Source organism: Mesitornis unicolor, unplaced genomic scaffold (genome assembly GCF_000695765.1).
Source record: "Mesitornis unicolor isolate BGI_N332 unplaced genomic scaffold, ASM69576v1 scaffold41123, whole genome shotgun sequence".
Taxonomy (NCBI): domain Eukaryota; kingdom Metazoa; phylum Chordata; class Aves; order Mesitornithiformes; family Mesitornithidae; genus Mesitornis; species Mesitornis unicolor.
In genome coordinates this window covers 1-13,323 of record NW_010177425.1, presented here as the reverse complement: position 1 = coordinate 13,323, position 13,323 = coordinate 1, and the positions used below count along the sequence as shown (strand labels likewise).

The following is a 13,323-nucleotide window of genomic DNA, read 5'->3' as shown; positions in this document are numbered from 1 at the left end:
CCCCCCAGCCACTGTGTTGCACAACGGATGTGCTGCACCTCCTTCCTACACCAGCTTGCTTCACCTTATCCACTGGTCCAGCAGCAGCAAATTTCCTGGAGGAATCAGAGCATGTTGCTCAGCCCATGAGCATGGCTCTGCACAGAAGGACCAGAAGGTCCAGAAGAACCCCCAGCCCTGGTCTCCCAACTGCACACCAGGAGTGATCAGACATCACAGACAAGTTTTATTGCTTTTGGGTGACATCAGGTTCAAATTATACCTAGAATTAAATTCAACAGTAGCTTGTGTTTTATAAAGTAGCAGCAGTGCAATAGGTACTGGTATTAAAATTTGAGTGATGGCTTGTAGGCTTCAGAGTTAACACACAGCCTGAGGTATCCCATCTCCAAGAGCTGGTGTTTGAAATTGCAGCAGTCTCCAGTACATGACAGCTATGAAGCTGGCAGTGCAAAGCTGCTCTCCTGAGCCAGAGCAGAAGAGGTAAGAAAAAAATGTTGTTTTCTTAAAATTTAATTTAATTTATTTTATTTTTATTTTTAAACCCTTCAGTTCATCTTCTGAAATGCTGTTGTCAGAACAAGGCACAGATTCTGCAGAACAACTCCCTGTGTGCTCCTCCAGGCACCGAGGTGGGGGGTGTGGGTCATTCCAGCAAGCTGAATTGGGAAGTTCAGCTCTTTTCCTTGCCCCACATCGTGGAAAGAGGTTCAGAGACAGGCAGGAAAAGAGGAAAGAAAAATTAAAAAGCCTTGGACAAGCTGAGAGTAAATTATGAGAATGGAAAGGCCCCGAACACAGCATGCAGACTACAGATCTGGCACAGGTATCTGCTACCTTTCAAGCCACCGTTGGGGTGGCATGGAGAAAGATGAGGTCCAAAAGGTGATGAAGCCAGAGTTGAGCCTGGAGGAGGCTGTTTAACCAAGAAGGGGCATGAAGGAAGAAGAAAGTGATTAACCCTGGACCAAGAAAGAAATCATGGAGGAGGGTGGTGAGCGAGCAAGGAGATACTTAGTAAAAATTATCAGGAACTTATTGAAAAACCTTTTATTAAAAAAAAAAAGCTGATTTATCAAGCAAAAGATAATTCATAAACCAATACATTTTCTTATTAATTTCTCTAACATGAAAAATAACCAGGAAAAAAGTTTAGAAATTGAAATAGCTCATCCCATTTTTATAAAAAAGCACTGTTTAGACTTTTGAACTGGTGAAACATTGTGCTGTTAGACAACTTGGACTACTTTCCAAAGGTCAGAATCAAAACAACATGTTTCAAGATGGTGATAAGTGTTTCAGTTGTCCAAAACTTCATACTCAGAGGTGTTTATGCAGGACAGTAAGGGTCTGATCTTGTTTTTACTGCAGTCAGTGGCAGATGCCCACTGTCACCTCTGACTGAAGACTTTTGTTGTTACTGTAAGACATGGACAGCTGGTGTCATATGGGGGCAGTTGTCCTCACATAGATGCCAGCCTGTGGTGACAAGAAGCAATGTGAATCCACAAAAGCCCACATCATGGGCCAGACCAATGGATTTCAAGTGATGAGCTGAGGAGCACCCTAACATGTCCAGGAAAACCTGAACCCCAGTGACCTCTCTGAGTGTTCTCACCATCTCCTGCTCCTAAATGGCTTCTGTTTGTAACATAACATCTCCTTTGTGACTAAGTCCAAGGTTTAGGAATCTCCCCTCAAAAAAGTATCACAAGTGCCTTGTTCAATCCTGTACATTCCAGCAATTCTCTGCTGATGGGTAGGAAAGGCTGTAGGTACAGCTGGGAATGTTCCCAGTTGGCTGTGGGCCTTTCTGCATTGCAGGATGAAGTCCTCTCCAAGCTGTGGCTGTCTCAAGCCACCTGATCTGAAGCTTTCTTAAGTCTCTCTGATACACTGCAACTCAAAACACAGCCAGAAGAGCCACCAGACTTTCTGCCTTGAAGAACTCCACAGTCACATGTGAACAACTTCCATTTCTGCAGGAACATCTCAGCGAGCCTTTCTATCACCGGCCCTTACCGGATGAGACCTTGACTCTCCTGCGAATCCAGGTGATCTTATTTTAATTTTGGCACACCTACTCTAAGATACCTTGAAAAGGATGAACTTCCTGTGCATCCATATGCAGGTAAGAGACATACACAGCCTTCAACAGGACTTACATACATATATATAAAATATTTAGTTATTATAAATATATATATATATTTTTAAACTGAAGCTAGTTCAGCTTGATACAACTAGAATATAGTCTTCAAGGCTTTCTGAATGGAGCTAATAATATTCAGGGTGAATAAATGTGACCTCTGTGAAGTGAGTTGGCTTTTGCTTATACCGCAACATCAGCTGCTGCAATGGTGCTAACCCAGACTCAGCCCTGACTTAAGGAGTCAACCCATGCAATCTGTGGCCAGATCCTGCCATCCTATTTGGTGAGACCCTTGAGTGAAATACCTCTTTTCTCTCCTCTGTCCACCCAGCAAAATGTGGGCCAGCTGTAATTCATTCTGTGACTATGCTACTTCTTGCTGCTTGAGCTACTCGACTGCTTTTGACCAGATAGAAAACAACTAACATCAGCACAAACAATACTCAAAAATCTATTGATTTTGGGAAGAGGAAGCTTGGAGCATCCTTGGAGCAGCCCCATGCCATGGCAGCCTGGCCTGGGAGATACTCACCTGGCTGCCACAGTGCAGTGCTGGAGCTACTGACCAGCTTCTGAGCTGGGGAAAATGGTGGAGCTGTGCTTGGTTTCTGTGCAAAAATGCTAATTTGTAGCTGGTATTTTAATTTCTAGGAAACATAGTGAGTTGGCGTAATCTTTGTAGCCCCTGTCTGATATTTAATATAACAATATAATAGCACTCAAGCTACTTAATATGCAGTCATGACTTACTGTATTAAAGAAAACATGACTTGCAGCAGGAGAAAAACTTTACTGAGTAGAACTTGGTAAAGCCCTGACCCTTTATGACTTTTTGGGCAGTAATGCATTATTTATAGAAATATAAACATGTACTTTGAATTCTGTCCTTGAAAGTTAACCAGAGCAGGCCAGAAGCACCATCACAACCTGCAGACTTTCTCATGACACAGACAGGCATGAGGACTGTGGTTTTATTGCAGACATAATTTATCTGTCCCCACTGTTAGCCCATGAAGACAGAACATCACTGCACAACAGGGGGTTTTAAACATAGGGAGAGGACTCTGAACTACATATGGGGCAATTCACATGGTATTTCATTGCCCAATCACCACCACCTATAGGTACCTTTCTTGACCTTTTAGCTGGAAGAACCTGTTGTCACCCACACCTCTCACAGGTTCCCAAGATAGGGCCCTCAATGACCTCTTACATAGAGGTGTGCTTTCTTCAATTAGTCCAGCATGTAATGCTTTGTTCTCATAAATTTTGGAGCTACTCTGATGTGCAGTAAGGCAACTGAGACTTAATTTCATTATTCATCTCAATATGTTCCTGTTGCATTCAGAGAACCGACTGCCGGCCCTCCTGTGGCTAATTTAGCACCTGCAAATCCCTATGCTTAAAGCCAAAGGCTGAATAACTGACTGGATGGATTTGCAGGAGCAATGCACAGGTCATATCATCCCACTTGCTGGGAAGACTTATTTTTTTTCTTTAGAAACTTTGTATTTTCCCGTCCCATGAGGAGACCATCATGTCCTAGTTCTTCATGACAACACTGTATCCCAATTTTTTAATTTTTATTAAGTATATGTATTTAATTCCTTTCAACAAAATCAAAGTTTTGGGGAAAGCAATGTACCTGGAGGATGTGGCCCATCCTCAGATTGGAGCTGTTGACTGCTGCCTCCTCAGCTACCATGGAGCATGCACTGAAGTCAAGCAAACACAGGCTATTTAAGTTAAAACAGTGAGGTTCCTAATGAAGTCTGTTCTTCAGCTAAGCCAACAGACTCTGCACTGACATGGATGAAGATTGATCAAAAAGCCATGCTACTGTTTCCACCACAGACATAGCAGTTTCTAGAAGTCTGAAATAAATATTTAAGTGCAGTAAAACTTTTTGCCTAAATTTGCGAGATGCCTTCTTCCCTAAATCAGACAATGCAATGATTTTAGTATTGCTTAGTTTTATCAGCTGTACTTACTCATTCTCAGTGTTTGTACTCTTTAAGATGCTTCAGACTTCAGTAATCGTGACTGCAGATAACCAAGCCACAACAGGAATTTGCATATTTACCCCATCCCCTCCAGATTTTGTTTCAGGTTATGAATTTCAGCATCTTGAAGAAAATGGTAATAAGATTCTGTACCGTATATCACATAACCCATTACACACATTTATGCTGCTTCCTTGGTACAACAGCAAGACTGTTTTTCTTCAACTGTATAGCCCAGGCTGGAAGCCCCACTAAAAGCTGAGCTTCTCCAAGTTCAATGTAGGATTTTTTTTAAACCACTGAGCATGCATGACTGAATATTTGTTATGCAACCATAACAACTGTCCTTTACAAGAAAGATTCCTGCATAATGTGAATACAGAGAATCCAAGGCAAACATGACTTGATCTTAAAACTTTAATAGTAAAAAAAGTGTAAAACCAAACACACTGCTGAAAACTTATCAGTAAGAATGAGAATTTAAGTGTTCAAATTCAGAATAGTGCAAATTTTCTTCACTCTCCTCTCCGCCTCTTCCAAACTTAAATCACTTTGGTTAAGATACTCAGAAGTATTGGCAAAAAATGAACTTATGACTAACATTTTTGGCTGCGTTATTTCTAACGTGTACAGATTTAGTTTACGTCTTTACAAATAAATCTTAAATGCTTCTCTATCAATCAAACAGCTGTAGAGATCACTGTCAGCTTTACTTACATCTGGTTTTGTAACATTTTCAAATTGGTTTCAAGACAGTTACAAAACTGTCTCCCCAGCAGGTAGCATACTTCTTTACACAGCTGAGCTGATCCAGTCCTGATCTGAAGACACAATTTCTTTAAGCAGTCCTATAAAATGTGACTATTTAGTTTTTAAACATTTGAAGAAGGTTCTTAAACCAATGAATTTATTCTTGATTTACAACAAAGCAAGATTAGAATTGGGGTCTGCTCTGTAATACAGACTTTGTGCTAAACTTTCCCGCTACAAAAAAGCACAAGCAGCAGTTATAGCATTCCCTTAGAAGAGTGAAAACAGCCAGAACACTGCTACCTTGCCTCAACATCTTTTTTCATGGGTCAGTCTTCAACTGATGCCTCTAACTATATCTGAAGCCATGTAAGATTGGAAATGAACACACACAAAAAAATTGCATAATACAAAAAGGCAAATCCATAGAAGTTTACAAGTACACCATAACCACAAAATTGGAGTATTTCTAAAAATTTGGATTCAATGAAAGATACAACAAAACTAGCTTTACTAGTTAAATAAATTATTGCTCCATTTGACTCCATGCAGCATTGAAATGAACTCAGAACCCTTTTCTCTATAATCTCTCATAAGAAATGATCGATATTGAAGAGAACACGAGGCTCAGATTTACTGTACATTGCACTTCAACTGTAAGACCTAATACTTGCTATTTAGGTCTCCTGTGGTCTAAGCTATCAAATGAATACGTTGTGCTCACCAGAACTAAGTATTAAGAAACACCAAATGTTTAATGTAGTGACATAAGCACTTTTTCTTTTTTAAGAAGGCAATCACAGATTGCAAGTTCTATAGGGTTGTGAAAAAACAAATAGTGATCTCTTTCAGAAACTGAACTGAGAAAACAAGGTGTTTGCTATTCTTCACACAGTTTAAATCACATTTTAGGCCTACTTCTGTTCACAACCATTTCAGTCTGTCTCAAACAGAAGCAAGATCAAGGACACCTCTAGGAGGAAACTGCTGGGGGCACGTACTCAATGGCCAAGCAGTGGCTTGCAATGCACGTTTTTTTCAGTGACACCAGACATTTAAGATACCTAAGACCTCTTTCAGTGAGATGCTGAAACATATGTCTGATATTAAGCAGGAGTACTCACACACACTTAAATTTCTTACTGAATTGGGGCCAGAACTCGATTCTGGGAAATCTGACTGCAAGTTTCAGAAATAATGAAACTTCCAGTCAGAATTTCCCAATAAAGTTCACATTGGAACAAGATTGTCTCCAGTGCTCACCTATCGTACTGAAGTAATTAAAAAATTCCAAACAAGTGACTTCCAACCTTTTGTCCCTCCAACCCTCTCCACCGTCAAAGACAGAAACTTAATGCAGCATTACAAGTAAGGGCATGATTCCTTCATAAGTCTCCTAAAAGCATTAGTGCAATGCCTTTAATCTGTTTCGATCACTCTTATTTTTAAATAACCCTATTTTTTAAAGATTTGGATAAATACTATTCCTATTAAACCATACTTCATCATTGTTAAGCACCATCGATCTACTTCCTTTGGGCACTGATACAAGAGCTTGTAATTAAATTTCAGTTTCAAGGCTTTAAAATATGGCAGCTGCTTCAATAACTTACACTGGAATCTAATACTTGGAAAACTGCCACTTAGCCTGAACAGTTGTAAGCGACTTGGTGTTAAACTCTTCCAGAGAACAGCCATATGCAAATGCTTATGCGGTAAATCAGGGTAAGATTTCAAGATAAGCAGTTAATTTCACTTGGCTATTCTAAGAGTGGATTAATTTTTTTTCCACAAGTCATTTGTGCAGTGAGCCCATAAAGAGATTATTTTTTCTAAATAATCTTCAATTTAAAACAGGAACACATCTTCGTAATGTTGCTTTCACACTGGCACTGTGCTCTCTTCAAGTATTTAGTCATTGTGTGGTTTCTCTGGAATACCCTATGGATAAAAAAAAACAACACGTTATATTTTAATGCTACTTGATAAGTGACTGCTTTATGCAATATTTTCAATGATTAAACAGCCAGCTAGCTTCAGTCAGGCTGACAACGACCTCACAGACATGGCTTCTTATAAAAGCTCTACAAGGACATGCTCCTTAACTGTGGACAAAAAAGTGACTGTGGGTCTGTGCTGCCTCAATCAGCGCCTCTGATAAATCCATCTACCAATCACACTGCTTTTTATAAGACTTTGTTAGCTTTCCTCCCTAGCTCAGTCTATTTCTTATCAGAAGGTACACAGTGCTTCACTTAAAAAAACCCAAACAAACATGAGTTAATGTCCATTAACAGCCCTGTTCCAAACTTCAAGCATGCTACCTTATTTTCCAGTCAAAGCCTGGTATCAGACTTACTCATATCCTCCCAAGTCCCTTTTCTAGTATGAAACCCTGTAGTATTTCAGTATAAGAAATTTAACAAACTTTTCTTTAAAACAAAGCTTATAATATGATCTTCTCATTCTAGAGCCAAAATGCCAATGCATATGCAAGTAATGAACATGTTCACAGTTCTGCAGCCTCAGGCAGTAGCAAACAATAGAAATTAGTGAGGTCCAAGTCCTGAATACCACCCTAGTTTGCCAGATGTTGACAATGATGGTTACAACTCAAAATGAAGTATTGCCATCCGTCTAACCCAGCACTGACTGAGCAACTTTAGGTGTCAATGAGCAGTGAGTGCTGATGGCAGCTGCAGCATCTTCACCTTGTGTTTTGAAATCAAGCTACTAATGTTGGATTTCATCCTCAAGCTGATGGAAGACAAACACAAACAAAAAACCCCAAAATGCTCTGCTACAGCAGTTTTGCTTAAAGGTAACACTGCATTTGTTTACTGCACGTAAGCTCGCTTGAAATCCAGTGACTGAAAAGCAGCAAGCATCTCCCAGCTATTATTTCTCAAGATGGGAGGGGATGTCTCAGGGACACTTCTCATTCTACTTCCAATTCCTTTTCTAACTGCAAAAGCTAGACAGGTGCTGACAAAGAAGCAAGGCAACTTTACTCCACTGGAGTAATTTCCACAGCTGCCACCTTCTACTCTAGACATGCCCAGAAAATATCTGTTTGGTCTGCAACTGTCTCATGCAGCCAAACAGTTCAAGGACCTACAGGAGAATGTAGCTACAAAAATAACTGGTTTATTCACATTCAGTTTTAAAAAAATGCAACATTCCCTCTTTTTGCCACATTCACAATGGCTGACAAAACAGACTGATGCTTTTCAGTCATCTCTGTAGAAGAAGACCCAGCAGACTGAATGCCACCATTCTGTTTCAGAAGTGGAATCCTTTGGATCTCCAGCACTGAATGCTTCACAGTGACTTGCAGCAGTGATCCTATGAAAATGCTGGGCTTCTTGAGGTTTTTCCAGACTAAGTAATGATAATGTAAGCCACATGAGAAGATATTTCTAGATAACCAGAATAGAATGCTTTGCCTTGCCAACTTTCCTCTTTCTTTGGAAGGAAGATGACAAGACTGACAGGAACACTGCAAGCAGAAGCCAGTCTGATTTTAACAACATTCAGGTAAGATGCCAGGTGAAAAGAAGACAAAAGAAAAAATCCTATGTGCCTAAATTTATTTTAGCTCTTCTTTAAGGCTCCCTTCCTTTGTTTTCTAACATAAGCAGCATAGCAACTGGAAGTACTGCATATGCCAATGCGAAACGGAGAACTGTAGCATATAACTGACTATAATTTTATTCTGAGACTCTGCTTGCAATAGCAAAGCTTAAATAAAACTGTGTATTAATATATCTTTTTCACTTGATGCAAGTGGCAAATTTAAATAGAAAAATTATATCCTCTCTTCCCTCCATACATGTAGTCCTAAGAAAAAACACATGCAGACAGCATCAACCACTGGGATTTGAGGGGGAGTAGTGAGCTTCTACTTCAAAGAACTTCAGAGCAAATCAGAATTGACTGACAAGTTAAGCATGTGACCATGGTCCTGGGAAGTCTGTAACTTAGTCCCCCTTACTAAACAGCTCAGAGGCTAGTATTTCAGGAACTCCCAAGTCTACAAATGCCCATCCTTCAGTAAAAATTAAAGACACCTAAACCACAGCAGCCTTAGAGAAGTTAACTACTGAAGGATGTTTTCCAGAATAAAGGACTTATGTAGCAAAGAAGACAGAAGTTAAATCAACACAGTATTAATTATTACTATCCACTAGTGTCAGAACAATTTTCACAATCAAGCCTTAGGCTGATGTCCAAGTATACAGTCAGGTTTACTCTTAAGTACACTACATGGAAATAATTACTTAATAACCTAGCAAATGAGATAATAATTCGTGCTGTATTATTCCACATATAGAGTGATACTTGAACCACATCTCAAATATGAAAGAGCATATTTGACTCTAGAGTGGTGAAATTTAATGCTATATAGGGACATTTCCTTTCACCTACATAACAAAAACACTTTACTGCATAAATAATTAGAGAAAGCCCATCTGTGTCTCACTTTTCTAGCTACCTTAGATGTGAATTCAAAGTACTGACAGAGCAGGAGTGATTAAGACTCTCAGCTGAAGCAGTGTACTGATTCCAGTCTTATTTAGACTGTTGCTGGAGAAAGTTAAATATAGAAGATACTCAAACACGTAGTAAGACAATTCCCACTCTACTGGCAATGCAAGTTGTATGATTATGTTTCAACTTTTGGGAAGAGAGTTATTTATCTCTTTACCTCTGTCATTTGGTGAGTAACACCCTTAAAGGCATAGTTTGTTCTTGGACTAATAACAATGTAAGGTATTTGGACTGTTAAAGGAAATGCTAATTATACAGTAATTACCATAGCCAGTTGTCGTCCTATGTTTCCTACAGTCACACCTCCTGAGAAAAATATACATGGAAGCCAAGAACGGATGTAAAGAAAGTCTGGGGATGTATACCTAGTAAACAAAAGGAAGTAAGTTAGAGACAAGTTATCATCATCACCTTACATATGGTTAACAAGATGCCTCTTCCTCGGCCCAAGCAAAAAACAGTAACACAGGAGAAGAAATAGGGAGACCAAACTAAGCCTGTTAAGTTTGTAAACTCCAATGTCTAAGCTAGTAAAGTTTAGAGGTTCTTTCTCATGAGAGCCAGTTAATGACATACCAAGCCAGCAGAAGTTCAGTTTGCTGAGCTGTTGCCATCCTAGCATACATCCTAATTTGTCTGCTTCCCACTCTCCACCCCCGGTTCTCAATCTGATCATTTGGAACAACCGGACAATTAGCTGCCTTAGACAAACAATATGTCTTATGAACATGCCAATTATGTTAATAACGAACTTACAATGCATGTGCACCTCTGGTTTTAGATAAGACATGAGAGATGAAAAGAGTATTTTAAAAGTGTAACTTACTGATAAACACCATTATATACAAGAAACTGGGTTATCAGAGTTGCTACAAAGGCTATCGTAATTCCAAGTCCGAGACCACTTCTTGAACGGTCAAACGTCCACCACAGACCCAGGGATAAGGCTGCTAGAGTCAAGGACAGCTGGACGTTGTTTGCAAAATCTAGTTTCTGGAAAAAGATGTTAAGGACAATCCTTTTAAGGCTGCAGACATCCTGCTACTGAAACTGAACAAGGGAGAACTCAAACTGAAAGTGAGCATGATTCTGTATCTCTAAATAAAACACCTAAAGGATCTGGTTTTCAGACCTGCTGAGCAACCATAGCTCTTTTTGGCTTTAACTCGAGTGTGAGTGCAAAGGCAACATCAATTTTTGTCGCAGCAAGTATCTAAAGAATATACTATACTGTAATATATTTAACTTTTATGAATTTGTCTCAAGTAACCTCATTATCCATGCTGATGTAGGTTTTCTGCTCAAACTATCATTATCCAACACAAAGAACACTCTTATCTCACTAGTTAATCATGTTAACTGTCAGATGCAGACAACAGACAGATTACAATAACACAACTTACACTGTTACGCTTGTGGCTAAACCAGATATACTATGATGTCTATCCTTCTTTCCTGCCCGAACCATTCTCTCAACTACTTTAGTGAACTGTGTTACCTATCTCAAAGTAACCATTGCAGTGTACTGCAGGTCTCAGAAGTTTATGTCTCTGCCAGTAGCCCCAGCTTACCTTTGTAAGGTGTTTAATGACAGCAAGACTAAGCACATCGAGCAACAATGTAAACTAGTTCAAGGATACAGCACTTGCATGATTAATGCCAACGAAAACTGCTATACATCGCATTACGCTGGCCCATTCTCTCTTGAATTTGTGTGGTTCCCCAAGGTGACTGTCAATGCAGGGATACAGCAGGCCAACGACAGCTGCAAGAGAAGTTAACACCAATTCTACTAACCATTACACAATGATTACTTCAATATTATTAAGTATTAGTTTGACAAATAATTGTTTGACAAAGTAGTGGGTTGTTTATCACACTACTGGAGGCCTGATGAAGAGTCGTCAATTATTATCCCCCCTGCCTTTTAGAAAAGAAAAAACCCTACTCTAACAAGCAACATTGTTTGAACCTTCAAAGCAGAAATATATATTGCAATGTCGAGGTATGTGACTTCAAGCTCCTCTTCTCCAATGAGCATGTATCACTTGACATCCTGAGTAGATGCTTGGTTTGTACCAATAAATGACAAAGCATAACAAAAACCTTACTTACAATAAGGAACAGAATATGCATTTATTGCTCACGTGCAGAGCTGACAGCTTTATGAATGAATGTGACTCACTAGCTCTGAACCAGGCACTGAGTTAAATATTTGCCTTGACTCAAAAGTTCCCTGGCAGAGCTGCTTTCTTGCCTTCTGCTGGGCTGTAAGTCAGCCTATGCTGCCATCCAAGACTGACGAATTTTGATACCAAGTAGAAGCAAAGCTGAACTTCAAGAAGCCCCTGCCATCAGTCATATTTATGTCAGGGAAGAACAATTACTTATATTATTAACCAGACAAAGTTTTTATCCTCACATAGCATTTCCTCAGCCTTATCAGTCTGCAAATTGGTTGCAGAAATAAAATACAGACTAGTGTTAGCTCTGTTGCTAGCAAACACTAGTTGAGTTTCATTCTTCTAAGCCTTGCAACTCTGTATGTTGTCACCAACTACAGGGTTAGACATGCTGCTTTAACTGTATGTAACAACTATGTTTGTTTGTTTTCTTTCCTACCTTCTTTCTCCCTCTCCTTAAACTGCAAAGAGGAATAACTTCTATGTTAAAAAGGCTACCAGACATACCATTCTAAGGAAAACATGTGATCTGATGTTGCAACAGCTTCATTATTTTCATGCCAGTTACCAGGACTTTTACCTTTTAACAGCTAAATGCCAAAGTTTAATCCAACTGTGACAGGACTGTGAGACTTCTCATTGGAGCATATCCTCTGGCAATCTTTTTACTATGCAGTTTATCTTTCATTCAGGTTTACCACTTATCATTCATACTTACTATGAGGTACAAATAGCACATGATAATATCACTGCATGGAAAAAAAAATTATAGAATCATAGAATGGTTTGGGTTAGAAGAGACCTTGAAGATAATTTCGTTCCAACCCCCATGCCATGGGCAGGGGCACCTCCCACCAGCCCAGGCTGCTCAAAGCCCCATCCAACCTGACCTTGAACACTTCCAGAGAGGGAGCATTCGCAGCTTCCCTGGGCAACCTGTGCCAGTGTCTCATCACCCTCACACGAAAGAGCTTCTTCCTACCTAAATCTACCCTCTTTCAGTCTGAAAATTACCTCTTGTTCCATCACTACATGCCCTTCTAAAAAGTCCCTCTCCACTTCAGGAAAAGTCCTCTTCCCTTCAGGTACTGGAAGGCTGCTTAAACTGGAAGAGTTCATAGAATGTGTTGGGTTGGAAGGGACCTTTAAAGGTCATCTAGTCCAACCCTCCTGCAGTGAGCAGGAACATCCTCGACTAATCAGGTTGCTCAGAGCCCCATCAAGTCTGAGCTTGAATATCTACAGGGATGGAGCCTCCACCACCTCAGTGGGCAACCTGTCCCAGTGTTTCAGCACCCTCACAGTGAGGAACTTCTTCCTACTGTCTAATCTAAACCTACCCTGCTCCAGTTTAAAAACATTGCCCCCTGTCCTATCGCTACATGCCCTTGTAAACTGTTCCTCCCCAGCTCTCTTGTAAGCCCCCTTCAGGCACCGTAATGCTATTTAAACTGGAAGAGCTATTTAAAGTACTTAAAAGAATTTAAAGAAGTTAAAATTGCGGTGGGCTTGTTTCCTTAGATTTGACACCTTTTTAATTCCCCAGTCCTCCATCAAGCCCTCATTCCGTTATGACAAGGACAGGACGGGGTTAGTAAAGATAACGCGCAGCGTAAACGCCAGCGGCGGGTCGGGGCGGTCGGAGTGCCGCCGCACGTGACTTCCTTGTTTTCGGCCCAGCCCG

At 40.1% G+C, this 13,323-nt stretch overlaps 1 protein-coding gene across 1 annotated transcript; it reads right to left on the bottom strand.

Moving 5' to 3' along the window:
- Positions 1-5,947: 5,947 nt before the first annotated feature.
- Positions 5,948-11,221, bottom strand: LOC104538760 (insulin-induced gene 1 protein; the record flags this gene model as incomplete). The annotated part of the gene is made up of 4 exons (XM_010182084.1): positions 5,948-6,846; positions 9,722-9,821; positions 10,283-10,449; positions 11,097-11,221. Coding segments are annotated over 4 exons (422 nt in total), but the record flags the coding sequence as incomplete, so codon positions are not given.
- Positions 11,222-13,323: the final 2,102 nt, after the last annotated feature.